This window comes from Sylvia atricapilla, chromosome 14 (genome assembly GCF_009819655.1).
Source record: "Sylvia atricapilla isolate bSylAtr1 chromosome 14, bSylAtr1.pri, whole genome shotgun sequence".
Classification (NCBI taxonomy): domain Eukaryota; kingdom Metazoa; phylum Chordata; class Aves; order Passeriformes; family Sylviidae; genus Sylvia; species Sylvia atricapilla.
Window position 1 is genome coordinate 3,035,268 of NC_089153.1, and position 23,196 is coordinate 3,058,463.

A 23,196-nucleotide genomic window follows, 5' to 3' on the forward strand; every position below is an offset into this window, starting at 1 on the left:
ACCTCTCCGAGGGCAGCAGTAAAATGTCATGTGAACTATGAACTGCTGCTCCTTGGAATGTATTTGTGTATAAGCCTCCCGCCATAAGCTGCGGGATTTGTTTTGCTTTAAGGTATGCAGGGGGGCATAGTGAGGGTCAGCTATATCGAGGTGACCCAGTGAGACAACTGACCACTAAAATAAATGCAAACATAGGAAAAGCTTCAACTCATCTGTTCAAACTCCATCTGTTCTGAGCCAGCTCTAGTTAAGGCATATGATCTGTTAATGGGAAAGTCAAAATCAGGCTGAAAAAATGTGAAACCCTTAGACATGAAGGATGGCAGCACAAGCTATAATTAGTGATGATTTTTCTTCTATTTTTTTTTTTTATATTGCTTCCTTGTCTTGTTTGGAACTGGATAATTCATCTAGGGTGACTGAAACTGGAATTTGGAGAGGTATAAACTGTGCCTGGTATGAACTGCATAAAGAATCATTTACAGAAGCACCAGCAAATCCTAGGAGAGAAGAGGACTAAGTGCTGGCAGTTCTGCACAACTGGTTTTGGTTCAGTCAAGCTAGATTGCTTGGGATCAGCTCCTTGGAAGCCTTTCTTCCATTGGCTTTGAACAGTACTTAAAATGCATTAATCCCCTACTGAGTCTGCTCAAAGCTTGAGCAGCAGTGCAAGTTCAGAATTAAAAAGCATCTTTAAATAGTTAAAGGCTTGACTGGACTTAGCCAAACCTTTCTCACAGAGTGGTCTAATGCAAGCACTTGGTTTCGAGGAGCAGGACATTCCATGTAAACACTGCTGTGATATACCACAACATGTTAGGTTATTTAGATATACAGTAAACATGGTAAAATAATGTTCCGGCTTTGTGCAAAGTTGTTTGTTTTCTTTTCAGTTTTTGTAGAGAGTTTCCCAAATGGAATGAGAACCATGTAGCTGAAGTTACAGTGACTCTTTGTGTGAGCTGGGAGGCAGGTGAATGGACTCACAGATCTGCCATTCATCATTATTCTGGCAAAATAACACTGGATATGTGTACCTGTAAAATTGTCTCTGTCTGGAATTAGGCAGAGAGCTGTGTACCCATCTTGGCAGGGGAAAAGCTGAGGCTTCCCCTGCTACCCTGATTCTTGCAGGGATCTCTGTGGAGCCAAGTGGGAAGAACTTCTTTGCAGACTGTTTGTGAGGGGGTCCTGTGGCCTGTTGTGGGGCTCCTTCCCTCCTGGTTTGAATCCTTGAACACAGCCTCCTGGGCAGGCAGGAGAAACACTGTGACCACGTTTCCTGACTCTGAGGGCAGAGGAGAGGCTGCTCTTGCCCAGGACAGCTGCCTGCCCCTCAAAGCTCCAGCTGTAAAGGCTGAAGTCTGCTGCAATTGCAAGTAATTGAAAGTAGGGATTCTTCATGGAAAACCTGAACTATGAGCATCACTGTGACTCCACCTTTAATAACTTTAATGGCTTGTATGTCATAATGAAGAGTGGCATGTGCTGAACAAACATCTCCATAACCTCATTCATTAAGAGGCAAATCTTTCAGAATCTAATATTATGTCTCAAAGCCAAGTAAACAGTACATTTTGGTGCAAACAGGCTGAGTTATGGAATTACTTACACTGGACCATCATCACTTTGTGGGTGTGTATGTGTGACACAAAGGAGCAGACAGATGATGAAGTGGGCAGCACTGCTGACCTGACCAGAGTCCAAAGGCCATTTGGGCCAGAGCATCAGGGAGTGCAATATAAACACTGACCAAATGAAAATTATAATAGAAAATTGTGAATTAAATAGAATTGTGAAAGGGTAAGAGATCCCTTCAGAAAGAAACTAGCAGCATCAGAGAGTGTATATAAACCACTTTCTCTGCCTTAGAGAAACAAAATTCCTGGTGTCGAGCTAGCAAAGGGAGGAAAATAGAAACAAGTGGGAATATTTAGAGCGAGGTTTCTCTTTCAGTTCCCTTGTGCTCTATTTTTATTCCTGTATTGCACTTGAGCACCAGCAGTCACTGGGAGGCCGAGCATGTAGGTGCAGTGGATTGGCAACCACTTGGCTCTGCTCCATGGAGCTGCTCTTGTTGGCAGCCCAGGTTTGGCTGAACACTGCTGTCCTCAGGCCCCCCACTCTTCTGCAGCTTTCATTTCTAATTTTCTTTGGTTTGTTTTGAGTTTTCACCATAATCTATGGAACACTGGAAAAATTATGACCAAGTCCTGTTCTGTTTTTACTGGCCATTCTCTTTGAAATGGATGGACAGGTGAGATGGGGTGAACTTGTCCATTCTGACCCAGATATTTCTGGTGTTAACAGCAGTGAAAAAGTTTCTGTGTGAGGGGGTGATTGTTACTAAGCTTTGTAATTGCCACTATGGTGCTGAACATGTTTCTGAATCACTGTTTCATGTTTGATAGTGTAGGTGTCATGTTTGACAGGCCTGTGAGTATTTGCTGTGACGCTTCACCGAGAGCAGGCGGATACAGGTAACTCTGGTATCTGGGAGAAGACTTGATTTGCTGCTTGTCTTCTGTGGGTTAACAGTGCTTAAACCCCATCCCAGTTCAACACACAAACTCTGAGGGCTTGGAGCCTCCCATGAACTGCAGCAGAGCTGTGAAAGCAGTTTCTGGGTCAGTATTAGCTGTGTCACCTGCTGGGCTCTGCTCCACTGAGCAGAAACTCACCTCGGTTTGGTGACTGTCATGTGGGGCCAGCTCTCAGCTGGTGGTGAACCTCCAGGCACTGGATTAACTGCATATATTTGAAAGGTTCATTCACAAACTCACTCAGGGAAGACTTAAGTCATCAGAATGTACCATGCTTCTTTCATGAGCTTGAAAATCTGTACATAAAATAACCACATCTAACTGAAACCATGCAGCAGAATGATACTGCCCTATTTCTCCAGCTTGGTGAGGAAAAAACCTAAAAATCATCAAGTTGATGTATTACTTAGGGTAATTGGAAAATTGAAATTTAGATTAAATTTAAATTCTGGTTTGCTACAAGTGCCCTGCAGCACTTCTTACCTAAGGAGCAGAACAAACTTCTGCTTTTTCCAAGTGCTGCCATAAACCACATTATTTCCTTAGGTAAAAACTTAGGCCAAGATCTCCATAACGTGTGCATCCCAAACTAGACGCTAAAAAGCTGATGCGTTTTTTGAATCCTGCTGATGTTGGAAAGTGAAGGCACAGATGTAAACAGTTAACTGTGGATGTGGATTTACAGTTCAGCTTTCGAGGACCTGGCCTTTGGCAGCTTCCAGGGCAGCACCTGTGCACTTGAGGCCGAGAGCAGCATGGTCTTGCAGCAGGGAACTCAACTGGGTGGCTTTGAGCAGCACTGGTGATGACCTGCAGGATGCTGCTGCCCAAGTCAGGGTCTTGCTTCTGAGCAAGTGTGTGAAGGGACACAGGTTTCAGCTCACTGCTGTATAGCAGGCAAAATCGGGGTGGTTGTGTTTGTGCCCAGCTGCCCCCATAAGTCTCGTCAGTGCTAATTTCAGCCGTCCAATTTTAATTTACTGTCGCATGTCTGCCAGAGCATTGCAGGAGGGTGGGAGGGAGGATATTTTCCCTGATGACTGCTGTTGACATTTGCAGAATAAAAGTGAAGTCAGCCAGTTGTTTGTTGGAGGTTTTGGTGCCTGTAGCAGTTCCAAGCCAGTCGGGATCGCCCAGTGCCTGTCACCCAGCAGGGACCTTCCCAGCTGCAGCATGGGGAAAATTGCTCAAGCTGTGTTGCTGTTGAACTTTGTTTTTTAGACCAGGGACGTCAGGGAAACCAAAATGATCAATCTTCCTGTACAATTTGGAGAAGCAAACGAGAAGGGATTGTATTCTTCTTTGCTGCCCCCACAAAAAAAGGAAATAATTCAGGAAATGTTCACATACACAGGCAGGCTCAGGGAAGCAGTGACGTGGGAAGGGACTGATGGCATTGTGTACAGAAGGCATCTTGCAGCTTTGGTTTTCACTAATGACAGCTACTGCAGAAGCACGGCAAAATTTAAGTTTACAGGGGGCGTGTGTGAAGGCTGATGGTTTTTTTCTGGTGTTGTATGCCTGAGGTAGGAGCATCAGAATGGTATGTTGGCTGGTGGTCCTGAATAGTGCCTCTTCTTTGGCTGGATCCAGGCTCTGTATCTAACACCAATGAAAGTAACTTTTTTCCTAGAAGGGTGGTCTTGGACTTGATTTTCACAAATCACCTGTTGTTGTTATTTCAGCAGTCTGCTTCGTGCCAGGACCTCAAACCATCACCACTGGGTGCAAATGAATAGTGGGGACGTCTCCCAGTGGGAAGGGGGGATTGAGGGGACAAAGAGAGTCTCAGTGAGCTGTGTTGGTAAGAACAAGAGCAGAGAGAGCAAAGATGATGCCAGCAATAAGCATGAGCCAAGACTTGGGAAAAAATGAGAGAGCTTTGAGAAAATTGCAACATAAAAGATGTAGCGGAAGTTCCTGTGGAGAAGAGGAGGTGGAGCGGAACAGGGAAAGAAGTGGGAGGAGGAGGAGGTACTTCTGTGTGCAGTTAATAGCAACCCCAAAGAGAGTTTTAATTGGAAACCTATTATAATTATCCACGGTTTTCCTCCCATGCATTTCAGGAATGCATGTGGCAGGTAGTTTTCCTTTTGGCTGGGTTACTGATGCAGAGAGCGCTGGGTTTCCAGCCAAGTGGCAGATCCGTGTTTGTGTTTACCAGGCACTGAGCAAACACTTTAATAATGTCATTTGTCGTGGGAGATGACTCTGCAGACTGATTTCAGGTTTTTCTGTAGCAGACGGGGAATGCACGCTGATTCTGCCCTGTCTAAAGCTGCTCATTTTAACTCTTGAAGCATGAGCTGTTGTCACCTGGCAGGAAGACATTGACCCTAGTTGGTGCTAGAGGAGACCTTGACCTCGTTGGTATGACCCATGGAGGCTCCTTCTAAATCCCCTGGGGGACTTTCTAAGTAAGGAAGGGGGTGAATCTGCAGCTTGTACATTCTTTGTGTCTGGAAGGATGAAAAGGAACCATGGAGGGTTCCTAAAAGTTGTTTGAACTTAGTTGTCCTTTACCTCTTTGTGAGATGCCAGTGCCACGTGCTGGAGAGGTACTTTGAGTGCTGGTGCTCCTTCAGAGGCTTCCCTGGGTGAGGCAGGCACCTTTCTGCTTGTTGGCAAGCAGGGCTCAGATGTTATGGATGCACCTTTCAAATCCCTTTGGCAATTGAAAGCAGAACGAGTGGAAACCAGTGGCCACAATTTCACTTAAAAGCAGCCACTTCCCACCTCACAAAAACCCCTTTGGCTGGTGAAAGCCTAGAAATTGGTAGGTCATTGTGGGATTGGGTTAAAGGCAAGGCTTGAGAAGTGGGAGCTGTGAAAGTTCCATAGCTTCTGCTGGAAGCACTGTCTCTGTTTTGTCAAATCACAGAAGGGGTGGGTTGGACAGGTTCTTCACTGACCATCCCGTCCCACCCCGTGCCATGGGCAGGGACACCTTCCACTATCCCAGGCAGCTCCAGGCTGTGTCCAACCTGACCTTGGACACTTCCAGGGATGGGGCAGCCACAGCTTCTTTGGACAGCATATGCCAACTTTACCATCCTCAGTCTAAAACATTTCTCCTCTGTGTCCAACCTAACCCTGGCTTGTCGCAGTTTAAAACTGTTGTCCCTTGCCTGGCATGACAGACCCTGGTAAAAAACCTCTTTCTGTCTTTCATGTAAACCCCTTCTATACACTGAAAAGCTGCAGTAAGGTCTCCCTGGAGCCTGTTCTTCTCCTGGTTGTGCAACTCCAATGCCCTCAGCCTTTCCCTGTGGAAAGCTTTGTTTTATTGTGTGGATTTGTTTACCTTGTGAGCATTAAACCCTTAATAAACAGCTCTTACCTGTCAAGAGGCTTCCTTGACTCTGTGCCATCAACTGATTTAAATCCCTTTGAAAGGGAGGTGCTGACAGACTCCCCTTGCTGGCTGTGTGCCAGAACTGCTTCCTGATCATTGGAGGACACTGAATGATAGAGGGGGATCTCTGTGTGTCCGTGTTCATCCACCCAGAGCACGGGTGAGGCTGGTGATCCTTTGGGGCAGCCTGGTGGGCTCTGGGAGCTGTCAGGGCAATTTCTCCTGTCTCTGGCCACAACATGGGAGTGAGGATGAACACTTAGCCCAGGTGGCTCTAGTTTGTCTTGGTGTGCAGCTGGGGAACACTGATGTAAAAAGCACCCAACTTTTTCTCTCTCTTCTTTTTCACTTGTAGGTTTATTCTTCAGCCTAAAGGAGTGATTCATAATCAACTCTTAGAAAAACAGAGAATAGCCGAAGAGAAAATTAAGGAGTTAGAGGTAAGTTTTTTTTGCAAGTGATGATGAAAGTAAAACATTAAAGGTCAGCAAGACGCTCTTTGATATGTCTCTTGTTTTTACCTGGTACTTTTAATGCTGAAGGATTGTAACTAGATGAAACAGAGAGTCTGTTACAAGTAACTTGGAAGTAACTCAAGGCACTTGATTCCTTTCCTAGATCTGCAAACCAGTAGAGATTGATTGTTTGCTCTGTGCCCCGGAATGAAAACTGGGAGTGAGGGATTCAAATGAGATTAGTAAGAGCAAGGTCTAAAACAAGCAAAAGGATGTTTGTGTGGTTATTTGCAGCAGATAAGTGATGTAAAATTTTGCCAGTGCTATGGGTATTTAAAGGTTACACTGGCTCAGAACAATTGCACAAATTCATGGAAGAGAAATCCATCGAGAATTACCAAATATGTAGAAATGGCATCCTGCTCAGGAAGTCCCTGAGCTAAAAATGTCTGGAGGGTGGGAAAGTATGAGGAGGAAGTACCGTATAGGCCTGCACTGTCCTTACACTCTGCCCTTAAGCATCTGCTTGGGGCTGCTGCTGAGGAGTGGATCTGTGGGGAGATGGGACTTTGTTTTGACAGTGTGGTCAGAGCACTTCTGTGTTCTTGTGTTTATCTGGTTGGAGTATTCAAGGCAGAGAAGGATATCTAGGAAATATAAAGTAATGTCTGCACAAGTTCCAGTGTTCAAACAGGCTATCTAGTGAATCTTGACTATCTTCTTGTGGCTGCGTATACAGCTTACAGTTCTTCTGAGAAGAAGTGCAAAATGTACTTTTCCAAGGCTGTTAGAGTGTGGTTTTTTATAATTCTCCAAAAATATCATTAATACAAACCCTTGTTTCTTGGTCTTTAGGGAATGACGGAGAAAGCGAAGACCAAGTTGTGTCAAGCTGTTTTCCCATTTGTTATTGTTTAGGAGAAAGTGATGTGAGACCTAATGAGTAGGGACAGGCAGGAATAGGAAGTCTGTGGTCACACTCACTCAGACCTGTGCAGTTCCAGATCTGTTGTCTCCTGCTTACACTAAAGCAGAAGTTCAGTCTTTATCTTTTTCAATCCTTTCTTAAAACTCAGCCTGCCTGAGGAGCTGTGGAGCAAGCCTGTCCCCAGATGTTGTGTTGCCTGTGCCAAACTCTAAGGGGGTTTGTGTTTCTGCCCATGAGAACTCTTTCTGCACAGGTCAAACAAGTGTTCTGAGGACAGGCTGTGTGTCTAAGGGGGCGTGCAGGCAAGGCACAGTCATTTTTATGGTTATGTGGTAAAAGTAGTTGAATCCTTGCTCCTTTGGAGCCATCCCAGATGCCAGAGGCTTTGTGCAAAGACAGCCCTCCAGCTGGGGCTGGAAGACTTCATGGCAGCACCTCTGGGTTTGGGAGCAGGTGGAATGTGGCTGACAGCACCTCTGGGTTTGGGAGCAGGTGGAATGTGGCTGACAGCACCTCTGGGTTTGGGAGCAGGTGGAATGTGGCTGGCTGCCTGTTTATAAATTGCCCCTGGGGTCCCTTGGTGCCAGCTCCAGTGGGCTGTGGTCAGCTTCTTGGCTACTGTGCCCTTCAGCTGTGCCATCTGGGTTTCTTCCTGTTCCTGATGGGGAATTATCTTACCTCCTGAACTTCCCGATCACTGAGTTCAGCAGAATGTGTGGAATTTCCCACAAATTATAACCTTTGCTGTTCTTATACAAAGTCTCAGAACTGGCTGCTTCACAGATGTGTTTTTCTGCTTCGTTGCTGAATCTCTGGTTATGGTCATTGAGTTGAAGTTTCCAGCAACAGTGACTGTCTCAAAAGGTGGTTGCCACCTGGGCTGGTTTATCTTTTTAAATCATGAATAGTAGGGCTCAGAATGCCAACACATTCAAAAGTTTGTTTTAAGTAATGACTCAAGTCCGTCCTTTAACTGATCTTCTTCCAGTTGGCTGAGACAGTTTTGTGAAGAGGTTTTCCTTAGGTCTGGGGTTCCCCATGGATGAGGACAAGCACTTAGGCTGACAACTGTTGGAAACTGAGATTTCAGGGGAAGTACCTGAGTCTAACTCAGAGAGCACTTAATCACAGGAACAGGGGATTTTGCTGTCCTGAAAACAAGCTGTGACCGAAGCAGGAAAGAATGTGAAACTTTGTGACCTTGTGCTTCCACAGCATGGTTGTAAAATAAATATCAAACCAAGAAAGGTTAAACATCTCTCCATTCATTATTAAAACTGGAAGAGCTGTAAAGCTTGGGTTTATATTTCACATTGTTAACTACCTTGTGACTTAACATTTCTCACTTTGCACAGGCTGAATCAGGCTGGTTAGAGTAATTCCCCAGTATCCTACACCATGGCTGATCTCATTGCTTATATAGCTGAGCTTGAGGCAATTGTGCTTTGCTATGATGACATTATTGCCAAGGGATTGTGAAATGTGTATTTTTTGATACATGCCTGCATCTGAGAAATGCTCTCCCCTCTACCTTGGTGCTGTTGGCAGAGGAGGGCTGGATTCACTGCTGAGCTCTTCTGGAAATCCAGCCAGCTGCATAGCGAGGAGATCTCCAGCTGCCTGTTCCTGAAAATGTGTTCTTAACTTGCTTCAGAGGTGTGAGCTGGTTTTGCTGACATTCACAGCTGCCAGTGAACTTTGAAAACTGTGAGGAGTTTTGTCCCTTTTTTCCCTCTGACATTCTTCACTGCAGTACATGATTGCAGTCATTCGCTTGCCCTTGCTTCCCTCTCATGGGTTTCTCCACTGCTGAAGCAGTGCATTCGTTGTGTTTTTCAAGGCAGCATCACAAAATTGGTGGGGTACTGCTGGTCTGGGCCTCCTTGCAGCAAGGACAGCCAGACCTGTCCTTGTAAAGGGCTGGGAAACTAAAGGCTTGGCTGGGACACACATTATGGTTGTGAGGGGAGCTGTGTTCTGAAATCACCAAGGGGTCTGGGTGTGGATAAGGGAACAGTTAGTTGCTCTGCAGAAGTTACCTGAGGAGAACCAAAGGTAACTTCACCCCGCTTGTTAAAGCTGTGTGTGGACATGAATATATTGAAGTATATATATTGAATCATAGAATGCTTTTGGTTGGAAAGGTTTGGATGACTTTAAAGATCACCTCACTCCACCCCTCTGCCATGGGCAGGGACACCTTCCACCAGACCAGGTTGCTCCAGGTATGGGGCAGCCACAGCTTCTTTGGGCTGCCTGTGCCAGGGCCTCACCACCCTCAGTAAAGAAATTAGTAAAGAATTTCTTTCTAATTTCCTATCTAAATTTCCCCTCTTTCAGTTTGAACCCATTGTTCCTTGTCCTGTCACTCCAGTTCCTGATGGAGATTATCTCTCTGGCTTCCCTGAAGGTCCCTTCAGGTCCTGGAAGGTGCTATGAGGTTTCCACACAACCTTCTCATCTCCAGACTGAACAGCCCCAATGTTCTCAGCCTGTCAACTGCATAGGCACCTGTGTGGCATTTTGAACTTCACAACTTGTATCTAATCCTTTGGAATCCAAACACACTGCCCAGCCTCGCTGGCACAATAGCTGTGCCTGCTGGCAGGCTGTGCCTGTGGGGTTACCCAAACCTGCAGAGGTTGGTGCCATCAGCTCCCTCACACCAGCAGGGGACATGTCCTGCTTAGCAGGAGCCATTGGATTTTTCCAGTCCTGATACTATCAAATTCTTGTTGTGTTTCACGGTACAAGGGGTATGTGTTAAATCTATTTTGAAAGCATTCTAAAGGGATGAGCACAGACTCTTTTTAGCTCAGCAATGTTTGTGCAGTATTAGGAGAAAAACCAAGTAATGTTTTTCTTCCCTTGTTTTTAAGGAAACATGATATGTGAGGGGTGGAACAATGCTTTGTTTCAGGAAATGTTATCCGTTTCCATTGTAGGGCTAGATGGATTCTGTTTTTAAATGTGGCATTTTAAAAGGAACAAACTCTGTGATGTTATAAAGACATGGAAAATTGATTCTTCATTAGGGGTGGAGAAAGTGATTATCACTGTGTGCTTTCTCTGATAATATCTGATAGTCCCCTTCTCTCCTGCTATATTCAGCTTGTTTAGTTGTCAGGCGTTGTCAGACTAAATTGCTAAAAATAACAAATAAGGGGGAGGCTCTGCTGGGCAGCTCCGTCTGCTGTGTGCCACTGAATTTAGCTCCTTCGGGAAAAGGGCAATAGCAACCTGCAGCTTTCTGGGTGAATTGGATTTTGGTTTTCAACTCTGACCACAGTGTAGCTGTGTGCTTGTTTCCCAGGCAATTCTTTCACATGCCTGTGGGAGACTGAAAGTTTACTGCTGCTGCGATAAAGGGTTGGTTGGTTTCTTCTCTGGCTGCCTGGAGTAGAAAATATAATCAAGAAAGCTGTACCTAAAGGCTTGATTTCTAATTCAGAAATCCTTCACGCGAGCCCTAAAACACCATGTCCAATTTCCCTATCCCATGCAGAAAATGTCTTTGCTCTCCTTCCTGGGGGAAGGAGGAACACTGTGCTCTCAAACACTGCTGTGCTCCATGTTGAAAGCCTCAGGTGATGTTTGCAAAGCTGATGAAGTTACACAGTGACTGCACTGAAATGCCTTAAGGTGACCACTGACTCCTTCCCCAGTGTTGCCTGTGCACAGTCTTGCTCATGCTGCGGCTTCCGTTTCTCTAATCTTCTTTTTCTGGGAGCTTTAAAATGGTTTTGCTGCAGCCCTGAGGCGGAGTGGTGGTGTCCCCCCTGCCATGAGTCGGCTCTGACAGTTGCCACAGCAGTGTTTTCCTCCCCTGTGGGAACAAAGGTTTTGGCAGGTGAGGTGTGGCTGGGGCGAAGCGCTGGAGCCTGAGGCAGGTATGGCTGGGATGGACCTGCTCGGTGTCTGCAGGCAACTCTCCTTCATTTTTTACTGAAACCCTCAGCGTGGAGGCCAGTTCTGTGGGTGGCTTTAATGATGTGAAAACAAGTCTCTTGAGATTTGTGGTGCTCTTTGCAGACCACGAAGCGCTCATCAGAAGGTACCAATTGTTGGGCTGTTCCCAAGTTAGACCAATTTCTCCCAGGGATTTACAGCGCAGAACTTCTCATCGCATGGTTTGCTTGGGGTAGGCCAGTGCCCAGGAATGTGTGGTGGGCTTTTTGACTAAACGGGGAAATAAGGAATGCTCCTGTTTGCTTTGGAGAGGGGAAGCCTCAAGAATAACTCTCTGTGCATTAGCCTGGAGCAGATTGTACTTTGGATGAAGGTGCTGTTCCCTCATTCCATTGCTGGCATGTGCGCACGTACTGGGGCAGAATTTTAAACACATGTTGTCACTGAAGTTGGCCCTTGTTTCCCCGTGTGGGCATAGGCAAAGTCAGTCCCTCTGCTTGCTGTAGAGGGAGGCAGGACACCTAATGTGGGGACAGGTGGAGTATGGAAGTGAATTTACCATGTAGGATTAGTATTTGGGCTTGCATGTATGTTTTAGGAGGAAAATGTGGGATCTCTACAAATGATAGATGTTAGGGTGAAGATGAGCTGCAGAGCCTCAACAGATCCTTGCTGGGGACCAGGCCAGGCAATACCCAGCATCTTGCATGGCTTTGGGTGTTGGAGGCAGCTGCGGGTGTCTGGGCAGGTCCTTCTGCACACAGACATCTGGACTTGGTGATGTTCCTGGGAAATGTTTTTCCTCCTGACTTTCTTGGCTGGTGCCATCCCATGTCTGAGTCTGTGCCCTCACTGAGGGTTGCTCCTGTGTTTCAGGCTGCAAAGCTGCGGGCTTAGCTTGCTTTTTGAGGACATGGGTGGTCCAGCTGCCCGCCTGTCAGCTGTGGAGCATCCACAGGCACTCCCGGGGGAGAGCAGAGCACAACCTGCATGGGCAGAGCTGTTACCAGCAGTCTGCCCTCCATGAGAGCCTTGTTTTGAAGAAGGGAGTAGCCAAAGCTCAGTTTTTTTCCCTATAGGTCTGGCTGTCTTACAGGGAGGAGAATCTGTGTTCTCATTCCTGAGTTTTGAAATGAAAGATACTCTAAGCAATGAGAAAAATAGGCTTCAAAATGACAAAGCATTGAAGAGGTTGGGAGTGTAATGGACACAGAGCTCACACTGCCAGCACAAAATCCTGCTTTGTGGAGAGGCCCTCTGACATTGGACTGGGGCCACGCAATTTCAGGTAAATACTGGAGGAATTGGGGCATAGCTAATGCTGCTCTATTTCTTTCTGTTCCCTAAACTGACTCTGCTGATGGTTACATGAAGAACAGGCCTTCACAGCTGTGAGGAATCATTCACTTCACTTGCTTTTTAATGTTCAGAGCCTCAAGGTCTGTCTTGTTTCTCAAAAATGAGGGTGGCAAAAGGATTGCATTCTTACAGCTGAACTTCATGGGTGTTTCTCTGTTGTGTGACTGTCACCCCTGATCACAGACAGATGGAAGTCAGCTGTATGCAGCCAGCACCTTGCAGATTTTAAAGGCAGCAAGTGCTCCTCAGTATCTGCAAGGAGGGAGGTGGACCTGTTTAAAAGCTGGCTCTTAGTCCTTTGTTAAATTTCTCAGATAAAGATCAAATAACAGCATGTTCTGCTTTGAAAATTGTGTAAGAAGCTTGTCATGTGTGAAATAGTGCACAAGTCACTGGTTGCAAAACATATTGTTGGAATCTTAGAGGGTCAGGGAAAATAAATTCTCACATTTCAAAGGGGAAAGGGGATTCCCAGCTCTCTAGAGGGGTCATCTGCCACCTTAGGCCTGGGATGGCTTATAAAACTAATGTCTCACCACATTTTTATGAAGAATGGTTGTGGGTAATGCTGATTTGAGTGCAAGGACGTGTATTTATATCATCACATGTGTATGGGTATGCAATGGCAAGGCTGGATCTCTCATTTGGAGCAATCATTCACTGTAACAAGTTTTCAAACTCCCATATTCTTGCAAGCAGTTGTTTAATTAGTAATTCTTTGTTAGTCTTCCCTGTACTGCAGACTGCAAAGTAAGCACACAAACCAGCTGAGAGGGCAAAGGCTTTATGAAGGAAGAACTGGAATTTGATGACTTTGCTTCCACTGTTCATACCTTTATTTTTAGGTTGATAATATTAGATTTTAAAAGCAAGAGAATAATTAACATAGGGGTTATTTTCTTCCTTTTAAGTCCTTTAGAGGCTAGTTATAGACATGCTTTCCAAATAAAGGCATCTCAGAACTTGTTTTAGGGTTTTTTTTTGAGGGGGGATTACTCTTTATTGAAAAAAACCCGATCAACGTAACAGAGAAAACTTTTCAGGCAACTCTTGCCAGTACACTTGTGTTCCTTTGTAATTCAGAGGAAAGTGAAACACATTGTGCAGTAATAAAAACCCACTTCTGCTGCTGTGTCTAAATGGTTTTGTCCATCCAGGAACCTACATTTAGTAGTCTGAGCCTGAAAACATCGCTTGTTTCCTCTGATTAGCATTAAGCTGCCTTTATGGTTACACTGAAATAATTTTAACACCAAGTTGGTTGATAGGCCTGTCATTTTAGAGCAGGGTCTGATTCATTGTCAAAGCTCTCCTTTGTGCTTATGGCTGCAGAAGTATCCAAAGCAACGAGCTGAGCTGAATGCGGGTCCCTCTCCAAATTCCTCCTTGCATGAGTAATAATTAGTCACAAACACAGCACTGCTGTCCTTGCCTTAGTCACCAGGCCCCTGCAGTGGCTCCTGACTGCCTTTGTGCCAGGCAGCTCTGGGGAGGGGGATTATCTGTGCCCGATAAACTTCCACCCTGCTTCCATCTCCTCCTCCATCTCGCCTGGGGAGAACAGGAAACGATTATTTGGAAAGCATGCTGCTGCCTGTTGGAGCCCTGACCCAGCCCTGAGTCAGCTATACAAAGCCACACCTTGCTCCCAGGTATGCGGGGCAGCCCTCACGTCACGCTTCCTGCTGTCCCCACTGCCTGGGTCACCCCCTGCTCTGTCCCTAATGCCTTGGTGGTGGGCATGTGGCTGCTCTGAGTCCAGAGCTGTCTGAACTGGGGGGGATGCTGCCTAGTTGAGAGCTGACACCTTCTTTTTGTTGCTGATTTGTCTTTGAAATCTATGGAAATGATTTTTCTTTTAAAGCGGCCTTGTTTGGCCAGGACTGCAAGAGCTGAAAGGTGTGGTGTGGTTTTGCAAAAGTCCTACTGCCAAGAGGGATCCCGATGAGCCACACCAGCTCTGCCGGGCCACAGAAACTGAGGCACTGGGTTAGGGAACTTACCACATTTTGCAAGAGGCAGTTTGGTGAGGGACGCTTCCGCCGAAACAGATCGTGGGGGTTTTCAGGATCTGTGTGAGTTTCCCCTCCCCTAGTTCTCTGTTTGACCTGACTCTGCTGTCATAACCTGGTTAGGGCACAGTATCTGACCTGGAGCAATGTACTCCTGGAAACTGCTCTAACTGAGGAATCATGCCAGTTGTATCCCTAAAGGAATCCTTTGGGTTGATAATACATTTCTGCTGCCACCTACTGAAAGGTTTGCCATCAACTTGCTTTTGTAGTAGTTCACATCAGGCTAGGGTGCAGGAGTTCACTGGAATAATCCGTCATTTCCCACTCACCAAGAGCAACTGTCTCCATCTCTGCTGGAAGCGCTGTCCTGTGACTCAGACAGTGGGTCCATGTGAAGTGCTGCTGCCACAAGGCTGGGCTTAGGCAAAGGCTGGCAGGCAGCCTGGCTTTCTGCCCCTTACCTTGCCCCTTCTTCTCCTGAAGGCACCAAGTATGGAAGTTAATGGGGGCTTTTCCAGCTTAGCTTTTTCAGAATGTGTTCCTCGAGGTGCTTCAGTAAGGATGGGGGAAGCCCAGCTGGTTGTGCTGTGGAAGGATCAGTACATGATGATGGTGCATTTGCACCAGCCATTCTTTAGGCAGGTGCTTCTAAGGGTTCTCTTGAGTTGGCAAATGTAGTTGTATGCTTGATGTTTTCTCTTCTGCACTCTAACCCAGGTAGTTCTGAAGTGATTGTGGGTTCCCGTTACCTTGTGGAAGGAAGAGATGAGGAAAAACGCCAGGGTCTGAATCATCACTTCTCCTCTTAGGTATATGGCAGCACGCTTCTGTCAGCAGCTGTCGTCAGAAACCAGCTGGGCTCCCTTCCTATTCCAGGCCATTCATTCTTGAGCAAACTCTGGGCAACTTCCTGAGGCAATAACTCCTTGGAAAGTCTTGAAGTGTATCTAAATATTTGGTGGTTGCTGTAGAGTGGTAATTCCCAATGTGTACATGTGCCAGTGTTGAACTGGGTGAGGACCAGTGCTGGGTGGACCCATCAGGGCGTAGGGCTGCCTGCAGACCAACCCCACCCCATTGCTGGTGTCCACTATTTCGGCTTCTCATGGAGCAGGAGCAGCTGGGTGCTGTTCAGCAGGTCCACCTGCTTCCTGTTCAGGGGTTCCAAGTGAAATCCCGTTAAACAGAGCACGTGTCCTCAGCACATCATCTTCCGTGAGCTTAGTCTGACCGAAATGTTCGCCTTGCCCAGGCTGTGTGTGCCAGGGCTTGGAGTGCTGCTCTCCACAGGGAGTTTGGGCACTGCCAACCCCTGAACAGCAGTGGTGGCCCCAGGAGTGAGGGCAGCTCAGGCTGCTGCTGTCTGGCTCCCAGTGCATGGGCAGCATAGTTTGCCATCCTCCAAAGCAAGATCCTTCTCCAGTCAACTATGTGCTTCCAGCTCTAGCTCAGGATCTGCTGATCACTTTCCCACAGAGCCCTCAAGGAATGCCAGAAAGGGTTTGAGTGAAGGTTGGGGGATACAGAAGCTCTTGGCTAGCCACAGGTTTACTGAGGTGTCACAAGATGAGTCGTCTCAGGGCTCCTGTTTGAGGCACTGCATCATGCCTGAAGATTGCAGCGTTCCTCAACGGAAGCCTTCTGAGTGTGAGAGTGGGATGCCAGAATCTGGTGGCTGGTAGCCAAGCATGCTGAGAGCCATGGGAAAGGAGGTATTTTCTGGGAACGGACCTGCCAGCTTGTTTTATTCTCACAAGTTGGGTGTAAAACAAGTTTATAGAAAAACAGTTTAAAAAACAAAAAAAGGGAGAAAAAAGAAGAGGCTGAAATGAATAGGCATGTTCCAATACTCGATCCTTAAATTTCCATGGAAACATTTTTGTTTGGGCTTAAGCAAATCTGTGTTTGCAGGTCAGAGGTTGAAGCTTTCTTTCATTTGCAGAGGTGACGTGAGAGGAGTGGAATTTGAAGAGCAAAAGTCGATGCTGAATGATAAACCATGACTTGACACAGGAAACTCACCTGTTAGGGGGAGGGTATGGCAGCATGGATGGGCAGGGCTGCCGTGTCTGTTCCCTCTGGGAGCACAAGGCAGTTTGGGCTCTTGGAGTGCTGAGAATGCTGTGTCCTGTTCCACTGAACCACGGGCTCCAGCCAAGGCCCTGCCACACGCGGGGCTGGTGGCGGCCAGCCCGCTCTCCCCGAGGGCAGAGGCGTCTGAATCACAGTGCTGGGGGGAAGACAGTGCTTTGATCATCAAAAGCCCATCCAAGAAAAGCTGATTAATAGTTTTTTCTTGCTGTGGAATCCGTGGATGCTGGCTCTTTAATCTGCCAGGAATGCCAGGTCCGGGTGCGTCATCTTGAGAAGCTCTGGCCTCTCCAGCAGCGTGATGCAATGGGAGTGGAGGTGGGAGGCTGGAGCAGAAGGTGACTTCCCGTGTCAGAAGGCCACGGGCCACTTCTGTAACCACAACTCCTTTTCTTCTTCAGGGTGTGAGCTGTAATTGTGTTTGCATTCAATCTAGTCTTTCCACAGCTGCTGCCAAAAGCAAACAGTGCGGAGCTGGTCGGGGAGCAGGCACTGCCTGTGATGGGGAGTGAAGGGCAGGGGAGAGCCGAGGAACGGGGTGGTGCCAGGGCTGAGTCCTGTGATGTTGTTTGGCTGCAGCCACCCGTGCCAGGGCGCAGGCTGGCCACGCCAGCACACCTTGGTCAGGAGCGTGCACAGCGAGGGCTGGCTCGTGGTGCTGCCTGCACAGCCACTGGCCAGGCTGGTGCTTCCAGGAGTCTGCCCTTCCTGTGCCAGCAAACACAGAGGCACCCGGGGCTGATGGAACCCCCAAAGCCATTGCCTGTACCCCAAAGCCATTGCCTGTACCCCAAAGCCATTTGGTGCCTGGGAATGTGTTGGCAGTGAGCATTGCATCCCACCAAGCCCAGAGCATATCAGTGCCCTGCCCTCCCTTCTCTTCCTCGCAGGCAGGGCTGGGGCTGGTGGTGCCTTCCCTACCAGGCCCTGCAGCTCTGCCTGTGGAGCTGTCAGCTGGACAGCCACCATTCCTCCTGGGAAGGGTTCCTGGGAGATGGATGTGTGTTGCCTGTTGGATGGGGCTGCATGAGTGGTCAGTCCCATTTTTGGCTGCACCTCCAGTGGGAGTTGGTGTTTTTAGTCCACGTAGCTGTACTGAACCACACACAAGTGCACCCTTGGCCCCACACACCTTTTTTAGAAAGGCTGCAGAAAGCCTTGGAGGTAGAGAAGACTCCTGAGAGCTGGCAGGGATGAAATACAGGCCAGGCTGGTGATACATCTATACTTAGGGGTAGGAGAGGTGCAAAGTCCAATTTCTGACCCCCCAGGATGTGCTGGGAGGCCTAGCTGGTGGGATTGGCTCTGCTGCCCAAGGAGGGATCTTCTTGCCCTCCATCCTGGTGCCAGACAGCTATTAGCATGGCAAGTCTGTTTCCAGAAAGCAGATTTAGGTGAGAACACTTCCTTTGGGGCTAGTTTTGAGACAGATCATCAGGGCTGTGGTTTGTCTTGTTCCCAAGTGTTGCAGCCCTTCCTGCCTGGGGAAGGAACTGGTGTTGGGAGTGGTATTTGCTTAAAGGAATTAGGAAACCAGGCTGGGAGGCATTGGCTGCACTGGATTTTGGGGGGCATCCTCTGTGGGTTTGCACCCTGTCAGTGTTCTGCAGGTGGCCCAGACCTCGCTGGGCTGTGGCATGGCCATGTGTTGGTCTTGTGTCCCAGTGCAGGTGGCAGAGCCCTTTCTCTATGGGGCAGAAGGGGCATCAGGGGGCTGTCACCAGAGAAGAGAGTGGATGAGAACTGATGGGTGGCCTTTGGCAGGAAGAAGTGGGAATGTGAGAGCATGTCTTGGGCTGGAGCAGGTCAGCTGGCTCGGTTTTAGAGTGTATGTGAAGTGTGCTGTCCACCTGGAAACCTGTAGCTGCAAATCCTGCTACCTTCCCACACCCTCTTCCATGCAGCCTCCAGCTTCCCTTCCTTGCTCAGTGGGGGAGAAGCTTCTCCAGTGTGACAGGACCTGCAGCCCTGGGCCATCCCTCCCTGTGTGAGTGAACTGTGCCTGGGTCATGGGAACGCACTGGCCTTTTCCTGGGAGCAGTGGGGGCCGGCAGGGCCTGGAAGTATTGGTCAGAGGCTGTTTCTCTGTAATAAGCTTCAGTAACACCCTACAAGAGACTTTTGTAAAATAATTCCCTAGCAAGTGGCTGTGGGAGTTGTGAACCAGAAGAAGGAACCAGCCCCTTGCTGGAGTTGCAGCCCTTGGCTCACACCAGCTGCTTCCTGTCGTGCCCTCTGGGTTTCCTTGTCACTGCCTTGCCACACTCCTGGCGAGACTGCAGGGGGACAGCAGCACAGCAGGGTCACTGCCCGGCCTCCTGTGGAGCCTGGCCCTGCTTGTCAGCCGGAAGCTGGGGCTTTTCTGAGCTCAGTGTCGTGTGGCAACTTCCCCCTGATCCCTTCTCAAAGCCAGTGTCCTTTCTCTGTTCCTCCCTGGAGCTCTGTGGCTCAGGCCCCCACATCTGGGGTCGGTTTACCTGTCCAGGGGCCCACAGGAGCTGGGGGAGGCTGGGGGCAGTTTAGGTACTGGCGTGGTGAGTGAGTGAATAGGAGCTCTGGGTCAGCAGTTCGCAGGTCATGCAGCCACCAAAGCCAGTGTGCAGCCATGTCCCCTTGGGCTGCTGCCATGTCCCCATTGACTGCTGCCATGTCCCCTTGGGCTGCTGCCATGTCCCCATTGACTGCTGCCATGTCCCCTTGGGCTGCTGCCATGTCCCCTTGGGCTCCTGACTGGTGAGCACCGGGGCTACAGCTGTAGAAGTGAAACCTGAGGCTTCAGAGAGCAGCAGCCACCTTTGGTTTCACGAGGGACCGAAACCAGCAGCGCAGTTTTGACGTTGCTCTGGGAATTCCCACAGGCTGCACTTGCCATGGCACAGGTAGCAGAGGATGGTCACCTGGAGCAGCAAACACATTTTCCCAGGGAAATGCATCAGCTCAGTGGGTGCTGAGTGAAGCCCAGCAGCCACAGGCTGGCCCAAACCAGGGGCTCAGAGGACATAGGGTTAACTTGGGCTGCAAGTGCAAATGAAAGCTGTGAGCTGGAAAGCTGGAGGTGGCGTTGGGGATGCAGGGTGGTGTTCAGGGAACAGATACCACCAGCCTGGCAGGTCTGGCTGGACCGGAACAGCCTCCAGCATGACTTCAGAGCTGTGCTGTCGTGTCTCTGGGCTCTGGTGTGAGTAGGCAGAGCGTGTGTCAGCCGCTCGCTCGGCGCTGCTCCCCGGGAGAGACGGAGTTTCCTGTCTAGACCCCGGTAATCGCAGTGAGGAGGGGTTTGCTCGCAGGCTCCTGCTCCCTCTCCCGTGATTGCCGAAGCAGAGCCCGGGCCGCAGTTCCCCCTTCCTGGGGAAGAAACACCTCGCTCCCGCCACGTGTCTCGGAAAATGTGGCGCCCGTCTGCTCCTGGCTCGCCTGTGCTCAGGGCTGTGGGCTGGAGGGGGAGCCAGCCCCGGTGCTGGCTCTGGCCCTGCCTGGCTGCAGGACAGCTCGGGGAGTTTGCAGCCCCCCGGCTGCGGGTGCAGGGCTCCCCTTGGTGCTCGAAGGATGCTCCTGGAGCCCAGAGATGGGACTCCCCGGAAACTGCGTCTGGGAGGGAGTAGAAGCACTGGGACCAGCCCAGATTCCTGTGCCTCAAAAGTCAGGTGACCAAGGAGAGTAATTGAGGGAAATACAAATTCCCTGAATCCTGTCCTACCTGGGACTGCAGGTACTGCCTAAGTGCTGACATGGCCTTAAACCCAGCCCCTTTGCCACGGGGAGGACAGAGCATGTCACTGTGCAGGGGGTGAGCAGTGTGGGTCCACATGTGGGTGCTCCTCTGCTATGTCAGGGTCCCCAGTCCTTGTGGAATTAGGGCCCACATGGGCACCAGCAAGGCTTCCTGATGGGATGTCTGAAATTCAGCCATGGCTGCAGCCTGCCAGCTCCTGGGCTCTCTCAGTAGTGCTGGACAGCGTGCCTATGGAGAGCTGCTCTCTGGAGCTGTCTCCTGCTGCCTGGTGGGAGTAGGAGACAGAGGCAGGGGAGAGGACAGGAGGGCAGGACCATTTCATGCACTAATTTAATGGTGTCAAGAAAATGCTTTAAAAAATGACCCTCTAGAAGTCAGCTCTACTGCTGCCACTCTCCTCCAGTCAGCAGAGCAAGGTGAAGCTTGGAGCCACAAGGGTTTTTTGGGCCTGTCTCCTCTTGCTGCCCTCAGACTGAGTTCCCTATGTGTGAAATCCCTCGACGTCTGTGCGGGCAGCGTGGGGACAGCGCGGCGGTGACAGAGTCCTGCTCCTGTGTCACTGAGTCACTGGCAGTGGGAACCTGTGGCTGCTCTTCTTCTCCCTGTGGTTTCCTCAAAAGCAGTTCCTGTAAGCGAAAGGGACCCCACGTGCCTGGGGACCATGGAGAGGGACAAGGAACCCTGGGCCATAACCCTGGCCCTGGCTGTCACGAGCAGCCTTCAGTGTTTAAACAAACCCTAGAGCCTTGAGAAGTAGGGCTGGGAGTGATGTCCCCATGGCAGGGACATTCCAGCTGAGTGTCCCCTGTGCCGCGGCAAGGGGACAGAGGGGCAGTGGTGGCAGCAGGCCTGCTCTACAGGCTAATGGATTTTCAGCATTACAAGTCCCACGGGCTCCCAGGAGTCAGGGTGAGGCTCTCAGGGCATCATCAGTTCTTGCCCTTCCCCTGTCCTTGGCTTGGGGGGGCTTTGGGGGGCCACTGGTGCAGCACTGGGCTCCTGGCACTGGGGAGGTGACTGGTAGAGCCTCTGGCAGGGTGCTCTGGGCAGAGGCCTGGACTCCTGGCATTTAATCCCAACCCTGCCAGGGCTTACTGGGAGCTGGCATGGCCCAGAGCAGGGCTCTGCATGGGCAGCACGGGAGCCTGTGCTCACAGCAACGCCAAGGAGACTGTTGTGTCTGTTGTTTGGAAACCCAGAGAAAATAGTCAAAAGAGCCAAGTGCTGATTTTTCCAGCCACGGAGGAGCACCCAGACTAGCAGGAAAAAACGCTGCATGCTGAATTCCTATCTTGGGATGCATGGCTTGGGGCTGCTTCCCTGCCAAGCCCAGCCTAATTATAGATGATTAAGGAACCACGTATTTGATGACGATGCCAGGGAATTGCTGATAGAAAGGTGGATATAGGGTTAGAAAATGGCCCAGCTGGGAAACAGAACCTTTTGTGCCCAAGGAGAGGGCTTTGCTCTGTATCCATAAGGGGGCCATGGCATGTCAGTCCCTCTCTGCGCTCCAAGAGTTATAGGGTCTGATTTGATTTCCCTCCTTGTTGAGGTTTGTGGCTCCCACTTTTTGCAGTGCCACTGTTGCAACAGCCCCAGCAGCTCTGAGAAGGCTTCAGGGGGGAACAAAATTCAATTTGTGTAAACACTGCCCTGCCCCTGTGCCTCTGGGAATGCGTAACTGCTGTCCCCACCTGGGACACCTGCAGTGCGGTGGGTGCCCCAGGCAGCACCCACAGCTGTGCCTGGGTGGCTTTGGGCCCTGGCATCCAGGTTTGTGCCGGCAGGGCTGGGGGGATCCTGACTTACCTCTGGTTTCTGCCTTGCAGCAGAAGAAGTCGTACCTGGAGCGGAGCGTGAAGGAAGCAGAAGACAATATCCGGGAGATGCTGATGGCCCGCAGGGCACAGTAGTGCACCCCTGGCTGCTCTGGGCTGATCCCCACTGCCTGACCCTCCCACCCCACTGTAATAAACCACTGCTGTGGCACACAGCACCTCTCTGTGGCTGCTCTCCCTGCATGATGGAGAGATGAGGTGGTGGGAGGAGTTAGGGCTCAGGGCCTGCAGGGCATCCCTGCTGTACCCTCATCCTGAGGATACCCACTGCCTGGTGTGGGCACTGGGGAAGGTCCTGCTGGGGAGGGGTGCTGGGAGAAGAGGGAGATGGGCAGGGCTGGCACAGGCACAGACACAACCACGGCCACGGACACAGGCATGGGCACAGGCACAGTATGGGCATGGGAACTGGCTCAGGCTCAGCCAGCCTGTGCCAGGTGGTCATTCCCACTGCTCTGGGTTATTCTTGCTGCCCTGGATCATTCCCACTGTCTCGTTCCATTCCCTCTGTCCCGTTCCGTTCCTACTGTCCCGTTCCGTTCCCGCTGTCCCGTTCCATTCCCACTGTCCCGGGCCGTTCCCTCTGTCCCGCTCTGTTCCCGCTGTCCCGTTCCGTTCCCGCTGTCCTGGGCCATTCCAGCTGTCCTGCTCCAATCCCATTTCCCCGTTCCGTTCCCGCTGTCCCGTTCCATTCCCTATGTCCCGTTCCATTCCCACTGTCCCGTTCCATTCCCGCTGTCCCGCTCCATTCCCACTGTCCTGTTCCGTTCCCACTGTCCCGTTCCATTCCCGCTGTCCCGTTCCGTTCCCGCTGTCCCGTTCCATTCCCACTGTCCCGTTCCATTCCCGCTGTCCTAGGCCGTTCCCGCTGTCCCGTTCCATTCCCACTGTCCCGTTCCGTTCCCACTGTCCCGTTCCATTCCCGCTGTCCCGCTCCGTTCCCGCTGTCCCGTTCCATTCCCTATGT

At 49.9% G+C, this 23,196-nt stretch overlaps 1 protein-coding gene and 1 long non-coding RNA gene across 3 annotated transcripts in view; one reads left to right on the top strand and one right to left on the bottom strand.

The window, feature by feature from the left end:
* The window catches only part of PFDN1 (prefoldin subunit 1), a 203,474-nt gene that overhangs the window by 9,128 nt on the left and 171,150 nt on the right, over positions 1 to 23,196 (top strand). The window contains exons 3-4 of one of the 2 annotated variants that reach the window (XM_066328921.1): positions 6,254 to 6,338; positions 22,221 to 22,329. In XM_066328921.1, coding sequence (XP_066185018.1) covers positions 6,254 to 6,338; positions 22,221 to 22,304 — 169 coding nt within the window. In that variant the 3' untranslated portion in view covers positions 22,305 to 22,329. Of the gene's footprint in view, positions 1 to 6,253; positions 6,339 to 22,220; positions 22,385 to 23,196 lie in introns of those variants that run through there. The other variant, XM_066328920.1, reaches the window with a different exon arrangement.
* Positions 13,318 to 15,781, bottom strand: LOC136367373 (uncharacterized). The gene is made up of 2 exons (XR_010744687.1): positions 14,894 to 15,781; positions 13,318 to 14,100 (listed from the first exon to the last, which is right to left on the bottom strand). It is a non-coding gene; the product is annotated as an uncharacterized lncRNA (long non-coding RNA).